Source organism: Sus scrofa, chromosome 6, assembly GCF_000003025.6.
Source record: "Sus scrofa isolate TJ Tabasco breed Duroc chromosome 6, Sscrofa11.1, whole genome shotgun sequence".
NCBI lineage: Eukaryota > Metazoa > Chordata > Mammalia > Artiodactyla > Suidae > Sus > Sus scrofa.
Window position 1 is genome coordinate 67396461 of NC_010448.4, and position 22709 is coordinate 67419169.

The 22709-nt window shown below is 58.1% G+C and overlaps 2 protein-coding genes and 1 long non-coding RNA gene across 5 annotated transcripts; 2 read left to right on the forward strand and 1 right to left on the reverse strand.

Annotated features, from left to right (window-relative positions):
* TAS1R1 (taste 1 receptor member 1) lies at positions 11-13776 on the forward strand. 3 transcript variants are annotated; one of them, XM_021095260.1, is made up of 7 exons: positions 11-1097; positions 4955-5261; positions 7554-8315; positions 10671-10892; positions 11188-11308; positions 12582-12658; positions 13210-13308. In XM_021095260.1, the coding sequence occupies exons 1-7, from the start codon at positions 907-909 to the stop codon at positions 13234-13236; spliced, it is 1707 nt and encodes a 568-aa protein (XP_020950919.1). In that variant the 5' UTR covers positions 11-906; the 3' UTR covers positions 13237-13308. The 3 variants fall into 3 exon arrangements, with proteins under 3 accessions (XP_020950919.1, XP_013844202.2, XP_020950918.1); XM_013988748.2 differs by having other exon boundaries at positions 13-1097; positions 12582-13776; XM_021095259.1 differs by lacking the exon at positions 7554-8315 and having other exon boundaries at positions 19-1097; positions 12582-13776.
* Positions 9580-13955, reverse strand: LOC110261086. Its single transcript, XR_002344877.1, has 3 exons — positions 13276-13955; positions 12546-12600; positions 9580-11978 (listed from the first exon to the last, which is right to left on the reverse strand). It is a non-coding gene; the product is annotated as an uncharacterized LOC110261086 (long non-coding RNA).
* ZBTB48 (zinc finger and BTB domain containing 48) lies at positions 14098-21835 on the forward strand. The gene is given in 12 exon segments (XM_003127543.5): positions 14098-14178; positions 14684-15450; positions 15919-16166; positions 18547-18658; positions 19285-19377; positions 19662-19748; positions 19950-20104; positions 20490-20626; positions 20698-20862; positions 21256-21344; positions 21476-21596; positions 21599-21835. Coding segments are annotated over 11 exon segments (2070 nt in total). The 5' UTR covers positions 14098-14178; positions 14684-14760; the 3' UTR covers positions 21772-21835.

The window sequence follows — 22709 nt, forward strand, 5'->3', positions numbered from 1 at the left end:
CCCGTCAAGCCGGCTGGGAGCCACGGGCGCTCTCTGCCGGCGGCCTCGGCAGCGCACCCGGACCTTGGCGGGCCCCTCGGAGTCTCACGCCCGCCGGCGACCGGAGAAGGGGCCGCCTGGATGACACCTAGCCGGGCGGTCCCAGCGAGGGTGACATTTACATTATGCAAAAGATCTTATCTGGCCGCCCGGGGGCGGAAGTCGGTTACCCCGAGTCCAGGGCCACCTCTCCGGAAATCCACCAAGGTTTTTTTTTTTCCCCTGGCAGAAAAAGCTCCAGGCTTGGCGTTGTAAACAAAACCGGTCTATTTGCATAGCCTCTGTTTGCATGCATTTGTCTTTTGAGTTGTAGCCAGCAAGCCTGTAAAACCAGGCGTAACTAGGATGATTCACTCAGAATTTCAACTTAAGCATCCTGAGGACTGGGGTGGGGGTAGGGAGCAACGCAGAACTTTGTCTCACGTGGTGAACGGAGGCCCGGGTAAGAGGTTCTAAAGTCTGCAGCTCCCTGATGGAACGGTCCCCGTTCCCAGCCGCCCCCCCCCCCCCGCAACTGTGTTCCAGCCTTCCCCTCCCCCACCCGAATACTGGGGCTCCCTTTCTGAGCTGGGTGAGGCCACAGGCACCAGAGCAAGGACAGAACCCACAACCGTCCAGAGGAAGGGTCAGGGGGTGCCACCTGGCTTGCACCTGTGCCTTGACTCTGCCCAGTTCCTGAGGAGGACCGCAAGCCCGGAAGGCCTAGGCCAACAGCCGGGTTCCTACAACCGGGCTCCTGTCCCACCCCTTTGAAAGGCATGAAGCTGGGAGGCATCCTGGCAGCTGCAACCTTTCTATTTAAACAGCCCAGCCTGGTCGGAGGGCGTCGCTCGGCCATGCCAGGCTCAGGGCGGCGGTCTGGCCAGCATGTTGCTCTGGGAGGCGTGCCTGCTGGGTCTGCAGCTCTCCCTCTCCTGCTGCTGGGCTTTGGGCTGCCAGGGCCCAGAGTCCTCCCCTGACTTCAGCCTCCCTGGGGACTACCTTGTAGCTGGCCTCTTCCCTCTACACGGTGACCACCCAGAGGCGAGGCGCAGACCCACAGTGGCCTTCTGTGACAGGTGAGTGAGGGGTCCACGGAACGGTCAGCGAGGGGGCCCTGTGCCTACAGGGTCTTTGCCAGCCCTCCTCAGCAAGACCTTCTGCCTCTGGGGTTACTATTTGAGGGGTTTTTTTGTTTCGTTTTGTTTCTTTTTATTATTACTCAAATGAATTTATCAGATCTGTAGTTGTATAATGATCATAACAATCTGATTTCACAGGATTTCCATCCCACAGCCCAAGCACATCCCTCCACCCCCCAAACTGTATCCTCCAGAGACCGTAGTTTTTTTATTGTTTGTTTTTGTGTTTTGTCTTTTTGCCATTTCTTGGGCCGCTCCCGCGGCATATGGAGGTTCCCAGGCTAGGGGTTGAATCAGCTGCCAGCCTACGCCAGAGCCATAGCAACGTGGGATCCGAGCCGCGTCTGCAACCTACACCACAGCTCACGGCAACGCCGGATCGTTAACCCACTGAGCAAGGGCAGGGACTGAACCCGCAACCTCATGGTTCCTAGTCGGATTCGTTAACCACTGTGCCACAATGGGAACTCCAAGACCGTAGTTTTTCAGTGTCTGTGAGTCAGCATCTGTTCTGCAAGGAAGTGCAGTGTGTCCTTTTTTCAGATTCCACATGTCAGTCAAAGCATTTGATGTTGGTGTCTCATTGTCTGACTTCACTTAGCATGATGATTTCTAGGTCCATCCATATTGCTAAAAATGCCGGTATTTTGTTCTTTTTAATGGCTGAGTAATATTCCATTGTGTGTATGTACCACATCTTCTTGATCCAGTCCTCTGTCGATGGACATTTAGGTTGTTTCCATGTCTTGGCTATTGCAAATAGTGCTGCAATGAAAACATCGGAGTACATGTGTCTTTGTGAGTTGTTGTTTTCTCTGGATAGATGCCCAGGAGTGGGATTGGGGTTTTGTTTTTTACTTTGGGGTTTTTGGTCTTTTCAGGGCCGCACCCATGGCATATGGAGTTGTCAAGGCTAAGGGTCCATTCGGAGCTGTAGCAGCCAGCCTACACCACAGCCAGATCTGAGCCGCGTCTGCGACCTATCCTGCAGCTCAGGCAACACAGGATCCTTAACCCACTGAGTGAGACCAGGGATCAAACCTGCAACGTCATGGTTCCTAGTTGGATTCGTTTCCACTGCACCACAATGGGAACTCCCTGTTTTTTGTTTTTTTGTTTTTTGGCTGCCCCATGGCATATGGAGTTCCTGGGCCAGGGATCAGATCCAAACCGTAGCCCCGAACTAAGCTGCAGCTGCGGCAATGCAGGATCCCTAACCCACTGTGCCAGGCAGGGGATCGAACCCACGTGCCAGCACTCCCAAGACACAACCGATCCCTTGCCACAGCCGCAGCTCCTGGGTTACTATTTAAACTGCCTCCACCCTCTATCCAACCTGCAGTCTCCACCTTCAGGCACTGGCTACCCGTCCCTGGCACACACTCCCAGTTTCCAGTTTGTCACACATTCTTTTGACCTGGCTGTTAGAGTCCTTTGTGTTATAATCCCATGCCACTTGCTTCCTGGCTTTGTGACATAACTAGACAAGGCAGGGATTAAGCAAGGGTGGCCTTGCCTGCTTCAGCTCCTCCCTGGTTTCTCCCCCAGTACCCACTCCTTAGTCCCCCAGGGGGCAAGTATGGTTCTCAGGGGAAGGGAAGTGGGGGACCTAGCAGCAGATTTTTCCAGAGCTCAGCAAAGATAAATCAGGTCGGTGCTTTCATGAAGTTGAGCGTCTAGGTAGAAAGAAACAATTGCTTTTCTTATAAAGAAGATAGTTGCTTGGAGTTCCCTTATGGTGCGGTAGGTTAAGGACCCAGTGGTGTCGCTGCAGTGGTTCGAGGTGCTGCAGTGGCTTGGGTTCGATTCCTGGTAGGGGAACTTCCACATGCCAGATAGTTGCTTGCCGTCTGTATGAGCTCTAGATTGGGGCCGCTCGAGGATGTATCATGGTTCAAAGGCAGTATGCCCTGAACGTGAAGCACACCTGATGGCCGGCCCAGGAGGAAGGTTCTGGAAAGCCTGGTGCAGGAGGACTGGCCCAAAGACCTTGGAAAGGTCTTGGGAAGAGAAGACATGGGGGGGAGACGTGGGAAGACTGGCTTCAGATAGCTGAAGGGCTATCAGGCAGGAGAGGCTGAACTTCCTCTGAGGGACTCAAGGACAGAGGGATATAGGAACAGCGGACAAGCCTGACAACGGGCAGAGAGGCTGGACGGTGGAATCCTGTCCCCGATGTGTCCCCTATCGTTGTTTCCCAGAGAGGCCATGAGGAACACAGGCCGTCACCAGACTCAAGATGTCCCAAGGAAAAGGATGAGTTAAGGGACTTCCCACTGTGGCTCAGCAGTTTAAGAACCCTATATAGTGTCTGTGAGGTTGCGGGTTTGATCCCTGGCCTAATTCAGTGGGTTAAGGATCTGGCATTGCCGCAAGCTGCAGCATAGATTGCAGATGCGGCTCGGATTTGATGTGGCTGTGGCGTAGGACGGCAGCTGCAGCTCCTGTTCGAACCGTAGCCTGGGAACCTCCATATGCCACAGGTGAGGCTGTTAAAAAGAAAAAGAATAGCATAGTCATAAAACTTTAAAAGTACTAGTTAAACTAGTTAAGGCTAAGCAGGTGCCATGGGTAAATTTCATATGGCAACTTGGCTAGGATATGGTGCCCAGTTGTTTGGTTAAAGCCCAGTCTAGATGTTGCTGTGAAGGTTTTTATAGCAGTGGTTAACATTTAAATCAATAAACTGAGTAAGACAGGAGTTCTCGTCGTGGCACAGTAGAAACGAATCTGACTAGTATCCATGAGGACGCAGGTTCAATCCCTGGCATCACTCAGTGGGTTAAGGATCGGGCGTTGCCATGACCTGTGATGCAGGTCATGGACGCTGCTTGGATCCCGCGCTGCTGTGGCTGGGGTGTAGACCACCAACTACAGCTCTGATTCAACCCCTAGCTGCAGGTGCAGCAACAAAAAGATAAAAATTTTAAAAAGAAAGAAAGAACTGGAGTTCCCGTCGTGGCGCAGTGGTTAACGAATCTGACTAGGAACCATGAGGTTGCGGGTTCAGTCCCTGCCCTTGCTCAGTGGGTTGACAATCCGGCGTTGCCGTGAGCTGTGGTGTAGGTTGCAGACGCGGCTCGGATCCCGCGTTGCTGTGGCTCTGGCGTAGGCCTGTGGCTACAGCTCCGATTCGACCCCTAGCCTGGGAACCTCCATATGCCGCGAGAGCGGCCCAAGAAATGGCAAAAAGACAAAAAAAAAAAAAAAAGAAAGAAAGAAAGAAAGAACTGAGTAAAACAAATGGTCCTCTGTAATGTCTGTGGCCTTACCCAAACAGTTGAAGACCTTAAGAGAAAAGACTGGGGGAAAAAGGAGTTCCCTGGTGGCCTAGCGGGTTAAGGATCTGGCATTGTCCCTGTGGTGGCTCTGGTCACTCTTGCCAGAGATGGTTTCAATCCTTGGCCCTTGAATTTCTGCATGCTGCGAAAAAAAAAAAAAAAATGTAAACTCTCGCGGGGATTTCTAGCCTGCCCTGCAAACCGTGGACTTGCCAGCCCCCACACTCACACGAGCCAATTCCTCAAAATAAACCTCCAGATGGATCACTCTGTGTGTCTATCTGCGTGGCTCCTCTTGGTTCTCTTTCTCTGCTATAGGTCTTGTGAGCCTTTCAATGTTAATTTCATGGGGGGGAGGAGCACGACAGGTGTAGTTCTCCATTTAGTCCCCCACCTCTCCGAAAACCTGTACCACAACTCTGTGTATGCCGTGGGGCCCATGCGGAGGCCACGGAGGTAGGGAGCTGGATGGGCTACCTCAGCGGTTCCTTTCCCCCCTGGCTTCCCCTACAGACCCAACACCTTCAACGGCCACGGCTACCACCTCTTCCAAGCCATGCGGTTTGGCATCGAGGAGATAAACAACTCCAGCGCCCTGCTGCCCAACGTCACTCTGGGGTATGAGCTATACGACGTGTGCTCGGAGTCCGCGAACGTGTACGCCACGCTGAGCATCCTGAGCAAGGCTGGGACAGGCTACGTGGACATCCAAGAAAACCCTGCCCTGTATTCCCCCAAGACCGTGGCGGTCATCGGGCCCGACACCACCAGCCGCGCTGCCACCACCGCAGGCCTGCTGGGCCCCTTCCTGGTGCCCCTGGTAAGCTGGGGCCCCAGAGTCCGCTCATCTCCCCTCCTATCGCCTGGGGGAGGGAGCGGTGGGAGCTGGCGTGCCCCAGGCCAGCCTGGACTCCTGGACTCCTGGTGGTCACTGGTCTTAGTCACCCACCCGGTGTTCCCGCCTCTCCCGGCACTGCTTCCAGATCTCTCTGCTTCGGGGCTCCCTGGCACATCTGTTCTCAGTGTTCCCCTTGGGGCTCAGTGGGAATCCAATATAGTGTCCATGAGGATTCGGGTTCAATTCCTGGCCTCACTTGCTTAGCGGGTTAAGGATTCCATTGCAGACTGGGCTCGGATCTGGCCTTGCTGGAGTGTAGACTGGCAGTTGTAGCTCCAATTCAGCCCCTAGCCTGGGAATCTCCATGTGCCACAGATGCAGCACTGAAAAGGAAAAGAAAAAAAGGAAGAGAGGGAGGGAGGAAGGGAGGGAAGGAGGAAGAAGGAAGGAAGACAGGCAGGGAGGGAGGGGGGAGGCCAGCCATCCTCCTTGGGAATGTCTGCCCTTCTCTCTCTTCCCACCATCCCATCTCCTTTGGGCAGAACTGAACGCCCACGGCACAAACCTCACCTTGACCTCCTTCCTCCCCTCTCTCCAGGCTCCTGTGCAGAGGGGTGGGTCCCTCCTGTGTGGCCCAGTCCTGTGCCTCCCCTGCTCTGCTCATCACTCTCGCTTCCTCCTCAGCCTGCATGCTGGCTGCCTCCCCTCCACACTCCCAGCATCCTCCTCGCAGACCTGGCTGACTCTGCGCCTTCCATGGAGACCTCCCTTCTCGCTAGAGAACCGCAGAGTTCTCTATTCCTGGGTTTTCTTTCTCTTTCTTTCTTTCTTTCTTTCTTTCTTTCTTTCTTTCTTTCTTTCTTTCTTTCTTTCTTTCTTTCTTTCTTTCTTTCTTTCCTGTTTTAGGGCTGCACCCACAGCATATGAAGGTTCCCAGGCTAGGGGTCTAATTGGAGCAACAGCTGCTGGCCTGCACCAGAGTTCATGGCAATGCCGGATCCTTAACCTAGTTAGTGAGGCCAGGGATGGAACCCGAAACCTCATGGGTGCTAGTCAGAAAATTTTTTTTTTTTGGTTGCACTGTGGCACATGAAAGTTCCCGGTGCAGCATTGACCTGAGCAGTTGCAGTGACAACACTGGGTCCTTAACCCACTGAGCCACGAGGGAACTCCTCTATTCCTGTTTGCTTCTCCCTCTTTTCATTCACTGCCCCCCACACTGTCCTGGACTCTGCTATTCCAGGCGGGGCTTGAAGGTGGTGACTGGGGGTTGGGTGGGGCTGTGATTAGAGGCGGTTCCAGTGGTACCCCCAGCGGGGGAACGCACAAGGTCCTCTGGCCTCACTTGTGGCACTTCCTCCTTGGTCTCCTTTAGAGAATTCTGACCGCACCCCATCGCAGCTGGGCAAGGGGGTGACTCCTAGGGCAGGCCCCTCCCTTTCCCAGGCCGGCCAGGGTTCCCAGCTGAACTTCCAGTCTTCCACCTTCTGACTTGTGTGCACCAGCCTCACGTCCAGATGCTGGCCCAGCCTCTCCACTCCATGAGCCCCGCAGGCCCCAAACAGAACTTACCGTAACAAATGCCTCTTTTCTTCCTGCACCCCGTCCCCAGCCCATCTCGCAGAGCAACCATCTCTAAAGAAGCCAGAAACCCCCAAAGTCCTGCCTGTGTTACCTTTCCTGCCTCCCCCCCATCGCAGCCTCTGCAGGGGTCGGAGGGTGGGGCTGGGGGGCCTCCAAACCGCTGCCAGCTCCATTCTTCTTCTTCTCTGCTTTGACCAACCACCCTCCTCTCTCATCCAGATGGTTCCGTCAGCTCCTAGGAGTTCTTCCTGACTCTGGCCCTGAGCCTTATTTAAACATTCCTCAGTGAAATCAGAGATCCACGCCCAAGACACAAATCTGATGTCAGTTTGCTGCCTAGACCCTTCAGGGTTCCCTGCAGCCTTTGGATAAAGTCCCAGCCCCGCTGCAGTGATCAGCCTTCCTGCCCTGACCAGACACGTCTGACCTCCAGCCGAGGGGACATCCTGAAGGGCCCCACACGCTTAGCGCTTCCCTCCCTGCTCGCAGGTTTTGGTCCCTGTGTCCTGGGGATGGATTCCCATTCCTTTCCTCGGGACCTGCCCCCTTTCCTGCGGGGAACTTGCCAGCCTCACGTGTGGACCAGGGCTCTGCTTGAGATGCCGGGCCAGGACTTTGTCTCCATCCTCCCCTGTCCCTGCCGGCGGGGCCCTTGGTCTGGGCTGATGCCACTGAACTTGAACTCCACAGGTCAGCTATGATGCCAGCAGCATGGTGCTGGGTGTGAAGCGGGTGTACCCCTCTTTCCTGCGCACCATCCCCAGCGATGACCACCAGGTGGAGGTCTTGGTGCTGCTGCTGCGGAGGTTCAGGTGGGACTGGATCTCGGTGGTGGGCAGCGAAGGTGACTACGGGCAGCTGGGGGTGCAGGCGCTGGAGGACCAGGCCCGCCGGCAGGGCATCTGCATTGCCTTCAAGGACATCGTGCCGTTCTCTGCCCAGCCGGGCGACCAGAGGATGCAGAGCATGATGGGCAGCCTGGCTCTCGCAAGGACCACCGTTGTGGTCGTTTTCTCCGGTCGGCAGCTGGCCAGGGTGTTCTTTGAGTCTGTGGTGCTGGCCAACCTGACCTCCAAGGTGTGGGTCGCCTCCGAGGACTGGGCCATCTCCAGACACATCAGCAGTGTGCCCGGGATCCGGGGCATCGGCACAGTGCTGGGCGTGGCCATCCCCGGGAGGCTGGTGCCCGGCCTGAAGGAGTTTGAGGAGGCCTACGTCAGGGCAGAGAAAGGGGCCCTTGGGCCTTGCCCCAGGGGCTCCTGGTGCAGCACCAACCAGCTCTGCACAGACTGCTGGGCTTTCACGGCCCAGGAGATGCCCACACTTGGAGCATTCTCCATGAGTTCTGCCTACAACGTGTACCAGGCTGTCTATGCCGTGGCCCAGGGCCTCCACCAGCTCCTGGGCTGTGCCTCTGGCATCTGTTCTCGAGGCCAAGTCTACCCCTGGCAGGTGAGGCACTTACCTGCCACTGAGCCATGGCGGGAACTTGGGGTGCTTTCCCAAGACAAGGGGCACTCTTCAGCTATCCTAAATGCGGAGGTGAGGGGCAAAGGCCCCCGGCTAGAGGGCTGATCCCTTCTCTGGGGCTCCTCTTGCTCTTCTCTGAACTACAGGCTCTCCACCCACCAGGACTCACATCCAGGGCTTGAAACCTCTCTAAAGGGTTCCTTTGGGAGTTCCCTGGTGGCCTAGTGGGTTAAGAACCTGGCATCATTGCTGCTGTGACATGGGTCCAGTCACTGGCTTGGGGAACTTCCATGTGTTGCTGCTGTGGACATGGCCAAAAAAAAAGGGAGGGGGAGATTCCTTTGTTTGGGTGAAGGAGAAAATTTTTCTTTGTTTAGCCATAGCTGGCTAATGCCCTAAAGACTGTGCCACCCTCGGGAGAGAATAGGAGGAGGTTTTATAGTTTGGGGCGTGGAAAACAGGGCCACAGATAAGGATCAGGGTAGGTGCGAGCAAGCTCTCATTCTTCTTTTTCTTTTGGTATTTTGTGTGTGTGTGTGTCTTTTCTTTTGTCTTTTTGCCTTTTCTAGGGCCGCTACCACGGCATATGGATGTTCCTGGGCTAGGGGTCTAATCAGAGCTGTAGCCACCGGCCTACACCACAGGTCATGGCAATACCAAATCCTTAACCCACTGAGCGAGGCCAAAGATCGAACCTGCAACCTCATGGTTCCTAGGCAGATTCGTTAACCACTGAGCCACGATGGGAACTCCTCTTTTGTTTTTTGTTTTTTTTTTTTTTTGGTCTTTTTGCCATTTCTTGGGCCGCTTCCACGGCATATGGAGGTTCCCAGGCTAGGGGTCTAATCGGAGCTGTAGCTGCCAGCCTATGCCAGAGCCACAGCAACGCGGGATCCGAGCCTCGTCTGCAACCTACACCACAGCTCATGGCAACGCCGGATTGTCAACCCACTGAGCAAGGGCAGGGACCAAACCTGCAACCTCATGGTTCCTAGTCGGATTCGTCAACCACTGCGCCACGACAGGAACTCCCTCTTTTGGTATTTTTAAGGCCACACCTGCAGTATATGGAAATTCCCAGGCCAGGAAGAGGTCGAATCAGAGCTGCAGCTGCTGGTCTACACCACAGCCACAGCAACGCAGAGGATCTGAGCTGCATCTGCGACCTACACCACAGCTCACGGCAACACCAGATCCTTAACCCACCGAGCAAGGACAGGGATCCAACCCATGTCCTCCTGGTTACTAGTCAGGTGAATTACCACTGAGTCACAACCGGAACTCCCAAGCTTTCATTCTTCTTCAAAGCTGCTGTTTAGTGGCTGGGTCTGGTTCTGGTGGTCCTTCTTTCTGGAATGAAGCAGGCTTCATCAAGTGTGATTCTTCCTCAGGAATGCTTCATCTTTCATTTGTTGGAGGTTTTAGTTCTGGGGTCTGAACTTACTGAGGCTCAGGTTCTTTGTGTCTCAGCACAGAAGGAATTCAGCGAGAGACAAAGTGATAGGCAAGAAATGGATTTATTAAGATGGGGAGTTCCCATCGTGGCACAGTGGTTAACGAATCCGACTAGGAACCATGAGGTTGCGGGTTTGGTCCCTGGCCTTGCTCAGTGGGTTAAGGATCCGGCGTTGCCGTGAGCTGTGGTACAGGTTGCAGACGCGGCTCGGATCCCGAGTTGCTGTGGCTCTGGCGTAGGCCAGTGGCTACAGCTCCGATTGGACCCCTAGCCTGGGAACCTCCATATGCCGTGGGAGCGGCCCAAAGAAATAGCAAAAAAGACAACAACAAAAAGATAGGATGCTTGTGGAGTTCTCCTTGTGGGTCAGCTGTAACGAACCCAACTAGTGTCCATGAGGATAGGGGTTTGATCCCTGGCCTCACTCAGTCGGTCAAGGATCCAGTGTCGCTGTGAGCCGTGGTGTAGGTTGCAGATGCAGCTCAGATCTGGCATGGCTGTGCCTGTGGTGTAGGCTGGCAGCCACAGCTCTGATTTGACCCCTAGCCTGGGAACTTCCATATTCTCTGGATGTGGCCCTAAAAAGACAAAAAAGAAAAAAAAAAACAACCAAAAATAGGATGCTTGTGGGAGAGACAAGCGGGCAGAGGAGAAGGCTCTGTCAAGGGCTCCTTCGTGAGAGGTTTCCTCTCACTCTAGAGGCTGGATGGGAGGGGCCGAGGGGCCTCGTAGGAGGGGAGGGGCCCTGAGGAAGGGACCAGAACGTGCAGATGGGCTGAAACTGCTCAGATAGCAGCTCAACAAGGCCCCACACCCTTGCTTCCTGGGCTGTCTGGGTCTGGGAGGGTCATCACTGCAGCTCCGTCACCCCGTTGTTTCAGCTCCTGGAGGAGATCCGCAAGGTCAATTTCCTTCTACACAAGCACACTGTGACATTTAGTGACAGTGGGGACTCGCTCAGCGGCTATGACATAATTGCCTGGGACTGGAGTGGCCCCAAGTGGACCTTCAGGGTCATCGGCTCGTCATCGTCGTCATTGTTGTCGCCAGTTCAGCTAGACATAAATACTACCAAAATCCCATGGCGTGGCGGGGACAACCAGGTAACGTGGACATGGTCACTCAGCAGGTGACTGCCCAGTGGACTGTCAGGAGCCTGGGGACAGGGCGGACACAGCCTACACAGAGCAGGAGAGGGGGCCCTGGGGACCCGGCCGCTATGCATCTACGGGCTCCCAGACAGATGCCCGTTTGTCGCTGGTCACACAACCCAGGGCTCTGCCCTGGGAATGAACCGTGGGCGCAGATGCCAGGGAGCCAGTTTTCGGTCCCACATGGGAGCATCCCGTGATTTGGAACCCCCGTCCACGGTTGCAGAATGTCGATGGCTTCTTGCAGGTGCCGACGTCCGTGTGTTCCAGCGACTGTCCTGAGGGCCACCAGAAAGTGATCATGAGTTTCCACCACTGCTGCTTTGAGTGTGTGCCTTGTGAGGCCGGGACCTTCCTCAACGAGAGTGGTGAGTGACTGAACGGTGATCAGGTGACCCACTGGGTGCTCTGAAGGCGTAGAGCAGAGGACAGGACCTCCCTCCGGCTGTACACGTGCAGAACCAGGGCTTGGTCACTTTTCTGCCAGTTAGTGACAGGTTGGAGACTGAATTCTGATCAAGCAGAAAGAACCAACCAGTTGACGGCCTCGGGCCTAGCTGTGTCCTTTGTTTGAGAGCTCCCAAGCCAATGCCTGCAGAGGCAATGATATCCTAAATACAACCTTTTTGTTTTGTTTTGTTTTTTTGTTTTTTTGCCATTTTAGGGCTGCTCCCACAGCATATGGAGATTCCCAGGCTGGGGGTCGAATCAGAGCTGTAGCTGCCGGCCTACGCCAGAGCCACAGCAACACAGGATCCAAGCCACGTCTGCGATCTACACCACAGCTCACAGCAACGGTGGATCCTTAACCCATTGAGTGAGGACAGAGATTGAACCTGCGTCCTCATGGATACTCGTCGGGTTCGTTACCACTGAGCCGCCACAGGAACTCCCTAAATTCAACCTCTGTTCCAAACAGATGTGGCTGTCGTTTCCTTTGTACCCTTCCACGCTATCTGTATGAAGTCCCTCCCGTGATCCATGCCACTGACAGCCAGCACCGCGAAGAGCTTGGCCTGAATGCAGATACTCGCATGTCTACAGCAGAAAAACAAAACAAAGCAAAACAAGCATACTCTCCTCAGTGATGCAAGGTCAAGATCAGTGGCAAACTGAGGTTGCTAAGGGTTCAGCCCAGAGATGGACTCCAGGAGCCACACACTTGCCTTTGAGTGTCTCCCTGGGCATGAAACTATATGTCCTCTAACCTGAGAAAGTCAAATCAGAGAAACCTCAGAGCAGCAGCTCAGGCAGGTGGATCTGGTTAGTGGTAGGGCCACGGAGAGATGAAAATGCCCTTCCTTTGGGGCCTGGCTGCTCCCGTTGGATCATAGCCTCCCTAGCATGTGGGGAGATTTATAGGGTAGGGTCCTCCATAGGACCTCTTGTCTGTAAACCTCTTCTGGGATCATGAGTTGTACAGAACCTACCCCAGTGTCGCCCTAATCAACACAGGCATCTGGAGGAAACATGTGACCTCTGGAACCCCGTCACTCAGGGATACTCCCGTCTTGCTGTGCCTGGCATAGCCTGGCTCCTGCGGGACAGCCCTCCCAGCACCCTGCAGCCTTGCACACCTCCCTTCCCCGTTCCTGCTGGGCTCACCTGGCTCTCAGGAACCCTCTCCGCCTTCCCTTCCAGACCCCTACAGCTGCCAACCCTGTGGGAAAGAAGAGTGGGCACCTGAGAGAAGCCAGACTTGCTTCCCACGCACCGTGGTATTCTTGACTTGGCATGAGCCCATCTCTTGGGTGCTGCTAGCAGCTAACACGATGTTGCTGCTGCTGGTGGCTGGGACTGCTGGCCTGTTTGCTTGGTACCTAGACACCCCTGTGGTGAGGTCCGCTGGGGGCAGAATGTGCTTCCTCATGCTGGGCTCCCTGGCAGGGGGCAGCTGCGGCCTCTATGGCTTTTTTGGGGAGCCCATGCTGCCCACATGCTTGCTGCGCCAAGGCCTCTTTGCCCTTGGTTTTGCCATCTTCCTGTCCTGCCTGACAATCCGCTCTTTCCAACTTGTCTTCATCTTCAAGTTTTCTGCCAAGATGCCCACATTCTTTCACGCGTGGGTCCAAAACCATGGTGCTGGCCTGTTTGTGGTGATCAGCTCGATAACCCAGCTGCTTATCTGTCTGGTTTGGCTGGCAGTGTGGACCCCACTGCCCACCAGGGAATACCAGCGCTTCCCACAGCTGGTGGTGCTTGACTGCACAGAAGCGAATTCACTGGGCTTAAGGCTGGCTTTCACCTACAACGGTCTCCTCTCGGTCAGCGCCTTTGCCTGCAGCTACCTGGGTAAGGACCTGCCAGAGAACTACAATGAGGCCAAATGTGTTACCTTCAGCCTGCTCCTCAACTTCGTGTCCTGGATCACCTTCTTCACCGTGGCCAGTGTCTACCAGGGCAAGTACCTGGCCGCCGTCAACGTGTTTGCCATGCTGAGCAGCCTGAGTGGAGGCTTCAGCGGTTATTTCCTCCCCAAATGCTATATCATCCTGTGCCGCCCAGATCTCAACAGCACGGAGCACTTCCAGGCCTCCATCCAGGACTACAGCAGGCGCTGTGGCTCCACCTGACCACTGGTTCGGGGAGGGCCAAGCAGGAGCAGGGTGGACTTGAAGTCTCCGCTGCCCAGAGGGTCACAGGTGGAGCAGGGTGCTCAGGACCTGGTGTGTCCGGGAGGTCTTTGGGCTCCTCAGCCTTAGCTTGGGAAGTATAAACCCAGGCTAAAGTTCAGTCTGGGCTCCGCCAGCCGCCAATGAAGAGGTGAAATGGGCAGAGCCTCCTTGCCTGCCCGCTTGCATCTCTCACAAGCGTCCTACCTTAATAAATCTATTTCTCGCCTTAAAAACAAAAAAAAAGAGGTGAGATGTGCGTCTTAGCTGCGTCTTCCTCTCTAGGGCGAGGGTGGGGCGCTGCCTCTTCAAGTCTGGGGGCGCCAGGCGGGGATAAGCGCAGCCGAAACCTCGCGACTTCGCCAGCGTGAGTCCAAATCCCAGCCGCCAGCTTGGCGTTGCTAGGCAACTCTGGGACGCGGGCCCAGAGCCGAGGGAACAGGGCTAGTCCCGCCTCTCCTCGCATCCCATTGGCTGTTCTCTAAGTGGTACCGCCTCCAGGGGCCGGAGGCAAAGACCTGCTCCTCCGAGGCGTCCCGCCCAGGCCGGCGCGCCCTGACGTCACGTCCGGCGGCGGCGGCGGCGGCGACGGCGGCGTCGGCGTCTCTGCACGGCCGGCAGTGCACGTACGGTTCGGGCAGTTGGTTAGTGGGGCTGTATGGGCGACTTGGCCTGGGGCCGGTGGGGAGGCCCGGCCTGGGTGAGGAGGTCCGGGGACACGGGGCGAGGGAGGGGGCTGTGGGCCGCGGTGGCCGCTGACGGAGTATGACCGCGGCCGCCTTCCGGGACGTGTGGGCGCGGCGTGGGCTCTGTTCACCTGTCCGCAGCCGCCGCCCTCCCCTGTCTCGGGTCCTCTCGCTGCGCCCGGCTGATCAGTTTGCGCTGATCCTTCGCCTCTTTTCCCAAACTTTTGATTTCCTCCCACCAGCACCCCTTCACGACTCGGTCCCCACCTAGTCCGTCTGCACCTCCACCACCCACTCTGGCCACCCCCAGTGATGGGCTGCTTACTTGGCCCCCGCCCCCAGGAAGACTTTCAGTTCCTGTGTCCGCTTGCATCTTCTATCTCGGCTGAGCCTCATTGAAATAAATAACTGAGTAGAGTCCCTCCTCCCCTTCCCCTCTTCTCAGATCCAGAGGCTTTCTCTTGCTACCCTGGTTTGGACTGGTGAGGGTGTCACTGCGGCCTTTCTCCCCTGCAAAGGACCATGGACGGCTCCTTCGTCCAGCACAGTGTGAGGGTTCTGCAGGAGCTCAACAAGCAGCGGGAGAGGGGCCAGTACTGCGATGCCACCTTGGACGTGGGGGGCCTGGTGTTCAAGGCACACTGGAGTGTTCTTGCTTGCTGCAGCCACTTCTTCCAGAGCCTCTATGGGGATGGCTCAGGGGGCAGTGTGGTCCTCCCCGCTGGCTTCGCAGAGATCTTTGGCCTCCTGTTGGACTTTTTCTACACTGGTCACCTTGCTCTGACCTCAGGGAACCGGGATCAGGTGCTCTTGGCAGCCAGGGAGTTGCGAGTGCCCGAGGCTGTAGAGCTGTGCCAGAGCTTCAAGCCCAAAACCTCAGTGGGACAGGTGCCAAGCGGCCAGAGTGGACTGGGAAAAGCTGGCCCCCGGGATGTGAACAGCCACCTCAAGGAGCCAGCAGGCTTGGAGGAAGAGGACGTGTCGCGGACTCTGGGTCAGGTCCCCAGGGATCAGGAGCTCAGTGGCAGTCCCAGCCCCCAGAGGCCCCAGCTCGGTCTCCCTGCTCAGAGCGAGAACCCCTCCTTCCTCCGTGGGAAACTCAAGCAGGCCCTGAAGCTTCATCCCTCCGAGGACAAGGAGCCTGAGGATTGCAAAGTGCCCCCAAGGCCCTTCGAGGCTGAAGGTGTCCAGCTGCAGGGCGGGAGTAATGAGGTACCATGCCCAGGGTGCTGGAAACGGGGAGGCAGGAGTAGGGAGAAGACATCCACACTTCTTTGGGGAAAGTGTGACTGCGGGATAACCTAGACCCTAAGGCCGAATCTGTTTGGTGGGTTTGGAACAGGTTTTCTCCGAATCTAAGAAGCCGGCTCCATTCTGCAGCCTCAGGCTGATCTGTTGGCGAGTCGTGTCGGTGGTTGCCAGCTTCTTGGGGTGGAGTGGGCACATCCGGTCTTTCCCCAAGGTAGTGAAATCCAGGCAAACCCCCAGTTACCCACCAGTAGCTCAACTGTCCTCCAAATCCAGGATTCGGATGCTGCCTGCCCTGGGCCCTTGAAGGGAGCAGTCACTAATGAAGCCTGGATTGGGACTTAGAAGGGGCCTGGGTGGAGCTGGCTGCCCTGTAGATCCACCACCAGAACCATTGTGGATTAATTTGGTAACCTTGCTCTTCTGCTCTAGTGGGAAGTGGTGGTTCAGGTTGAGGACGACGGGGATGGCGATTACGTTTCTGAGACTGAGACTGAGGCTGTGCCAACCAGGAGGAAATCAAACGTAGTGAGAAAGCCCTGTGCTGCTGAGCCGGCCCTGAGCACAGGCTCCCTGGCAGCCGAGCCTGCCGAGGACAGAAAAGGTACAGCGGTGCCGGTCGAATGCCCCACATGTCATAAAAAGTTCCTCAGCAAATATTATCTAAAAGTTCACAACAGGTAAACGTTCTGTTTTTCTATTTTCTTTTCCCATCTGCTGTTCCCGTGTTGGGGGAGGGGGCCTGCGCTCCCCACTTCTGGGCTGTGTGGTGGCCAGGGGCTCCGTTTGAGACCTACATAGCGCCTGGCATTGGCATCCCCTGACCCCTGGGGCGTGAGAACCTGACCTTGGTGCCTTCCTTCCCCGCTCCCTCCTGGGAGCCCTCTGCTTGGAGTGGGTTTGTGGACACCTTAGCAATAGGTTGCACCCAGCATGGACCTTGACCTCCAGCTGGCTTCTGCCAATGGCATGAGTGAAGCTGGTGGCCCCGCGCTGTGGCTGAGGCCTGACTGTGGGTATTTCTAAAGCCCGGCAGTGTGGGCTTTGGGCCAAGGTATGGATCTTGACGGTTGGTGCCGCCTGCCTGTATGGGGCTAGGTCAGCTCTGAGGTGTCGGCAAAGCATTAAAGACCATTTGTCTACAGCTGCAGTGTCTGATAAGGTCATCAGATGCCCTGTGAAGCTATTTTAACTGAAAAGTAATTGAACTTGGGAGTTTCCTGGTGGTCTAGTGGTTAGGACCTGGTGCTTGCACTGCTGCAGCCTGGGTTCAGTCCTTGTGCTGGGAGCTGAGATTCCACATCAGGTGGCTGCACACTTTGCCCCCCGCCCCCAAAAGAAAGAAATTAAAATTAAGTGAGTTCAGTTCCATGGTCACATTTCAAGGGCTCAGTAGTCATATGTGGCCCCAGCTGCTGCCGATGCAACAGCCCAGACATAGGATGTTTCCGTCCTCCCAGGAGGTCATCTAGGAAGTCTGCTCCAGAGGCTCTGCGAGGCCTCCAGGGATGGCAACTAGGTGACATGCCTTTCACTCCTGCCCTCCCCAGCCCAGGGGGCCACTCATCCACCAGGGCGCGATTTCTCGCCCAGCTGGGTTGGGCCGTCCACACTTCCGTAGTGTGACACTTGGGGACACCTCTAGGGACTCAATGGAGTTGGAAGTGGGGGCAAAGCCCATTTGCTCTCCCTGCTTTGGGGCAGCTGCTGCCAGGGAGTCTTTGGGGAGGTCGCCCTGGGGTGAGCCCTGTCTGCCTGGACACTCCCCCAGTGTAAGGTTTGGCTGCAGCACTGGCCCTGAGAACTGGAGGGGTGATGGCCTCCTGAGGTCATGGCGATGGGGGACAAGGACCGTCAGTATAGCAGTGGAGGATGAGAGGAGTGTGGCCCCTGGCAGGTCACAAGTGCTCTCCCGGTGATGCTCACGTGCTCCGAGGTCAGAGTTCATTTAGTTCATCCAGGGAGCTCTCTGCCAGGCGCCTGGAGCTTGGGATACCTGAGTGAACAGAACAAAGAGGCTTTGTGGAGCTTGGCTTCCAGCAGGGCCATGAGACTGTGAGCTACCAGATAGGAGACTTTGCAGTGTGATAAAGGGCTGGAAGTGCCACGGAGCAAAGGAAAAGGACTGCAGTGCCAGGGGGCTGGGAGCTCAGGGTGGGGTCAGGTTGCAGCAAGAGACCATCCAGCAGACTCAGAGGAAGAGAGGCAGGTGGTCTCATGGATGGCTGCGGGCAGCGATCTGGGCTGGAGGGGTGCTGGAGGCTCTGGGGTGGGTGGCAGGGAGGCCAGCCAGGTGAGGGGCAGGGGGGCAGTGCCCTCACGGGCCCTCAGGCCTCTCTCAGGGTGAGAGGGGAAGCCTTAGAGGGTTGTTGGCAAGGGGGTGAGATCTGATCATACTTGTGGGCCTGTCTCGCTCGTGAAGTGAAAAACTCTCAGCAGGCAGACTGGACCCAGGGCCTGCGTGGCTGCCCTAGGGAGTAGCGTGGAGGCTAGGTGAGGTGGTCAAGTTCTGGCCATGGTTTTTTTTTTTTTTTTTTTCTTCTTTTTTGGCCACCCCATGGCATCTGGAGTTCCCGGGGCGGGGATCAGATCCAAGCTGCAGTCTTGACCTAAGCCGCAGCTGTGGCAACGCTGGATCCTTAACCCACTGTGCCGGGCCAGGGATTGAACTTGCGTCCCTGTGCTCCTAAGATGCTGCCGATCCTGTTGCACCCCAGCTGGAACTCCCTGGCTATGGTTTTGAAGGCAGAGCCCACAGAAGTTGCAGGCAGCCTGCGTGGTTTCTCCAGGAGTCAGGGCTCAGGGACTGTTTCTGCCTTTGGAGAGATGCTGGCATCTGGGCCTGGGGCTTGGAGCTGTGCGATGCTCTCCCTTGCAGCGTCCCCACAGGGAGGAGGGTTTCTGGGCTCCCCCTGCAGCTTCACCAGCCGGGTCTGGCCTCGTGCCTGGTCCTCCGTCGTGGAGCACGGTGCTGGCAGCCAAGGTGCTGGAGGGGGCACTGGGTGAGGGAGGGCAGGTGGTCCACTCAGCCCCCACACCCCCTGTGGCTTCTCCCAGCAGGAAGCACACTGGGGAGAAACCCTTTGAATGTCCCAAGTGTGGAAAGTGTTACTTTCGGAAGGAGAACCTCCTGGAGCATGAAGCCCGGAACTGCATGAACCGCTCGGAACAGGTACTTGGGAGCTGGCCTGGGTTCTTGTGGGGAGGGGCACATGGGCCTCTGTCTCCACCATCCAAGAGCCCCCCCAGCCCCTTGGCCCCAGGGACTTGAGACTTGAGAGGTGCAGGGTCCTTGGATGTCATCGAGTCCACTCCCTGGTATTACAGGTGGGGACACTGGTCCCAAGGGCAGATGGGACACGCCCAGGAGGACTTTGTCAGAGACACTTGGGGTCTGCCTGCCCAGGTCCCCGGGCCTGGAGAAGGGTGCTTGGTGGGGGTGGCTGCTGAGGAATGCCCCCGGATACCTCCCCTAGCCCCCCTGGGCGGCCCGTGTGACTTGGCCAGCTAACTCCCTGACTCTCTTCCTAGAGGCCTGCGCCCGCAGGGTGGAGGCTGCCAGGGAGGCCGTCGGACCGTGTCTCCAGCCTGGCCCCAGGCTCCCAGTGCTCAGCGATGGTCAGGGTCAGGTTCAGGGTCAGGGTCAGGGTCCGGGCAAGCAGGTTACCTGGTGCCCTCTCCCACCCTAGCAGCCCCCCTCAGGCAGACTCTTCCCAGCAGCAAGTAGAAGCGGGCCGAGGCTGCGGGGGCAGGCGGGGGCCCCGCTGATGCCGGCCTGCTCGCCCCTCACCCCGCCAGGTCTTCACGTGCTCCGTGTGCCAGGAGACCTTCCGCCGGAGGATGGAGCTTCGGGTCCACGCAGTGTCCCACACGGGGGAGATGCCCTACAAGGTCAGGCCCGGCCTGTACCCCAGGGATCCCCCTGCCTAGCCGTTTGTAGGGGATGGTGTCGGGCCCTCCCTCCCCATCTGGTGCTCCTGTGGCTTCTGGAAGGGCCACTTTTTCTTCCCCCGGAGGGCAGGCTCAGCCTCCCGCAGGCCTGGCCCTCACACCAGGTCGAGGAGCCTCTGGCATCTCGGGCTGGCCCTGCCTTTGGGTTCCCCTCTGGGGGTGACCAGGGTTCCATAGGTGTGGCTGGCCTCAGAGGTGCCTTTGGGCCTGGCCTGTCTTTCCAGTGCTCCTCCTGCGCCCAGCAGTTCATGCAGAAGAAGGACTTGCAGAGCCATATGATCAAGCTGCACGGAGCCCCCAAGCCCCACGCTGTAAGTGCCAGGCCGGGCTGAGCATCGGGGCCGGCGTGTTCCCAGCAAGAGTGAGGCGGCTGTGGCTGCGTCTACAATGGGTGGGCTGTGAGGTTGCCACCAGGTGGCAGGGGCGGCCAGGGGGGTTCCCGGGGGCCCTCTGGGGCCCTAGGGACAGCCCTTCCTGCCCTTTACTCTGGCCCTGCTCCCTCTGCCCCTTAGTGTCCCACTTGTGCCAAGTGCTTCTTGTCCCGAACGGAACTGCAGCTGCACGAGGCTTTCAAGCATCGTGGGGAGAAGCTGTTTGTGTGCGAGGAGTGCGGGCACCGGGCTTCAAGCCGAAACGGCCTGCAGATGCACATCAAGGCCAAGCACAGGTGGGCGTCGGCCCGACATTCCCAGGGCCCTTCCCCCTGCCCGGGGTTGCTGCTCTTGCCCCAAGTCTGGTGGCGGCCCCTTTCTGGGTGGGGGCGCCTGAGGGATGAGCAGGCCTCCAGGCAGGGAGGCTGGCGGAGGAGATTTCAGCTAAGCTGGGTCTCTGTACCTCCCGGGGCAGGTTCAGTTTCCTGTGGCTCCTGGTGTGGAGCTGGTGCCCCTCGCCCTGCACTGCCCGAGCCCTCTTCCCATGGGGCAGCTGGTCGCAGCCTGGGCCCGTCCCAGCCTGTTTCCTTGGCTCTGGGGCCAGGCGTGTTCCCAGCTGCAGAGGCGTGAAGGGGGCCGCTTCCCTCAGTGAGGCCCTGCCTCTGTCCCCCGCCTGGGCAGGAACGAGAGGCCGTATGTCTGTGAGTTCTGCAGCCACGCTTTCACCCAGAAGGCCAACCTCAACATGCACCTGCGCACGCACACGGGCGAGAAGCCCTTCCAGTGCCACCTCTGTGGCAAGACCTTCCGCACCCAAGGTGAGGCTGCCCATCCCCTCCCTGGCCTGTGGCCGAGGCCCCGCGGCTGAGCCCTCGCCCTGTGCCCACAGCCAGCCTGGACAAGCACAACCGTACCCACACTGGTGAGAGGCCCTTCAGCTGCGAGTTCTGCGAGCAGCGTTTCACGGAGAAGGGGCCCCTGCTGAGGCACGTGGCCAGCCGCCACCAGGAGGGCCGGCCCCACTTCTGCCAGATCTGCGGGAAGACCTTCAAAGGTGCCCGGGCCTGTGGAAGGCCGTCCCCCTCCCTGTCCCCGGGCCATCCCCCCAGAAGTGGAAGGCTGGGCCGTTGCCCGCTGGCCAGCGCTGGCAGGGCACCCCGGGGGAGCAGCAGTGGCTTTCACAGACCCTTGGCAGCGAAGGTTCCTGCCAGCAAACCGTGTCCTGTCCCCAGGGGTGAATGACTTTGACTGAAGGGGAGTGAGTGGGGGCTCCCAAGCGTCCCCTGCAGTGGTGACCTCAGGGTGGCTCTGGAGAGTCTGGCCGCCCGACAGCAGTAGCAAGGCCCCCGGGCCGCCTCTCCTCTCCTCTCCTCCGTTCTCCTCTCCTCTCGGGCCATCTGCCCACCTCCTCCTCCTCCCTAACCCCAGGCTCCCTTCCCTCCTGCAGCCGTGGAGCAGCTGCGCGTGCACGTGAGACGGCACAAGGGGGTCAGGAAGTTCGAGTGCACCGAGTGCGGCTACAAGTTCACGCGCCAGGTAGGCCTGGGCCTGGCTCACCCCATGGGCCCCTGAGCCCCCCTGTACCCAGCCTGAGCCCCCTCCCCACCCTGCCTGACCCCCCCTCCCCCCAGGCCCCTCCCCACCCAGCCTGAGCCCCCTCCCCCCAGGCCCACCTGCGGAGGCACATGGAGATCCACGACCGGGTGGAGAACTACAACCCACGGCAGCGCAAGCTCCGGAACCTGGTCATTGAGGACGAGAAGATGGTGGTGGTGGCCCTCCAGCCGCCTGCGAGCTGGAGGTGGGCTCAGCCGAGGTCATCGTGGAGTCACTGGCCCAGGGCAGCCTGGCCTCCCAGCTCCCTGGCCAGAGACTGTGTGCGGAGGAGAGCTTCACAGGCCCGGGCGTCATGGAGTCCTCGCTCATCATCACGGCCTCCATCCCCGAGGACTGTGACACATAGTCCCCTGCCCGCCTCAGCCCGCTGGGCCCCAGTCCCCAATAAACCACGTGACTTTGGACTTGCATGTTCCTGCCCATCCAGCCCGCTGTTCCCCAGCGACCGGACCCAGGGGTGTGTTCCTTTCCTGTGTGTCCTGCAGGAGAAACAGGCCCCTCGGAGCTCAGCCAGCAGCCCCCCGATGCAGGGAGACCTCACCTGAGTGAACCGTGGGCGGGAGCTGCAGGGGCTAAGCCTCCCGCCTGGGACAAGCTCATCTTTGTCCTGTCTGGGTTTCGAACCCGGAATGGGTGGCCGGGTGGAGCAGCAGTGCCTCTAGAGCGCAGCTGTGGTGCTGCCAGCTCCTGAGGGTCAGATTCCAAAGTCGACCTCTGCCGTCAAACCAGGCTGGCCAGGGCACCCGAGGATGGCGCCTGACCAAAGCCAGGGGCCTGGTTGTGTGCGGCTGATTGGATCTGGGGCCTGAGGAGGGTGGGCCTGCCGCTGAGTGTGTGCTGGCTCTGGGCTGGCAGCACGGCCCCGGACAGGACCTTTCCCTGAGGTGAAGCCTGGTTGGCTGGTCCAGGAGGCCTGGGGCACAGGCCTGGCCAGGCCTAGAATGGCAGAAGGCCCTGGTGGTCCCCAAGTCCTGGGCCTTGGCCTGGGGAAGAAGTGTGGGCGCTGGCGGCCAACTGCCTGCATCGACTCCTTCCCAGCTCCTTTCTTTTAGCTGTGACCCGGGGCAGCCATCACTCGCTGCTTCCCTTCCTGACGTTTAATGGAATTAGGAGCAGTACAGATCCATAGATGAGGATCCAACGAGGAAGCCTGTTCCAGTGTCACTGCTGGGTAACAGGCCACCCAAGCCCGGGCGGGGAGGGGCTGCTCTCGAGATGTCTCACTTAGGTGCCTGCCTGGGTGTCCTCACAGCATGGGGTGGCAGGGTGCCGGGAGCAAATGGC

Bases quoted from the DNA above. Each gene is read 5' to 3' on its own strand.
- TAS1R1 (XM_013988748.2), top strand. From the start codon at position 907: ATGTTGCTCTGGGAGGCGTGCCTGCTGGGTCTGCAGCTCTCCCTCTCC. The intron at 1,098-4,954 runs GTGAGTGAGGGG...CTTCCCCTACAG, and splicing joins ACAGTGGCCTTCTGTGACAG to ACCCAACACCTTCAACGGCC. The intron at 8,316-10,670 runs GTGAGGCACTTA...CCGTTGTTTCAG, and splicing joins GCCAAGTCTACCCCTGGCAG to CTCCTGGAGGAGATCCGCAA.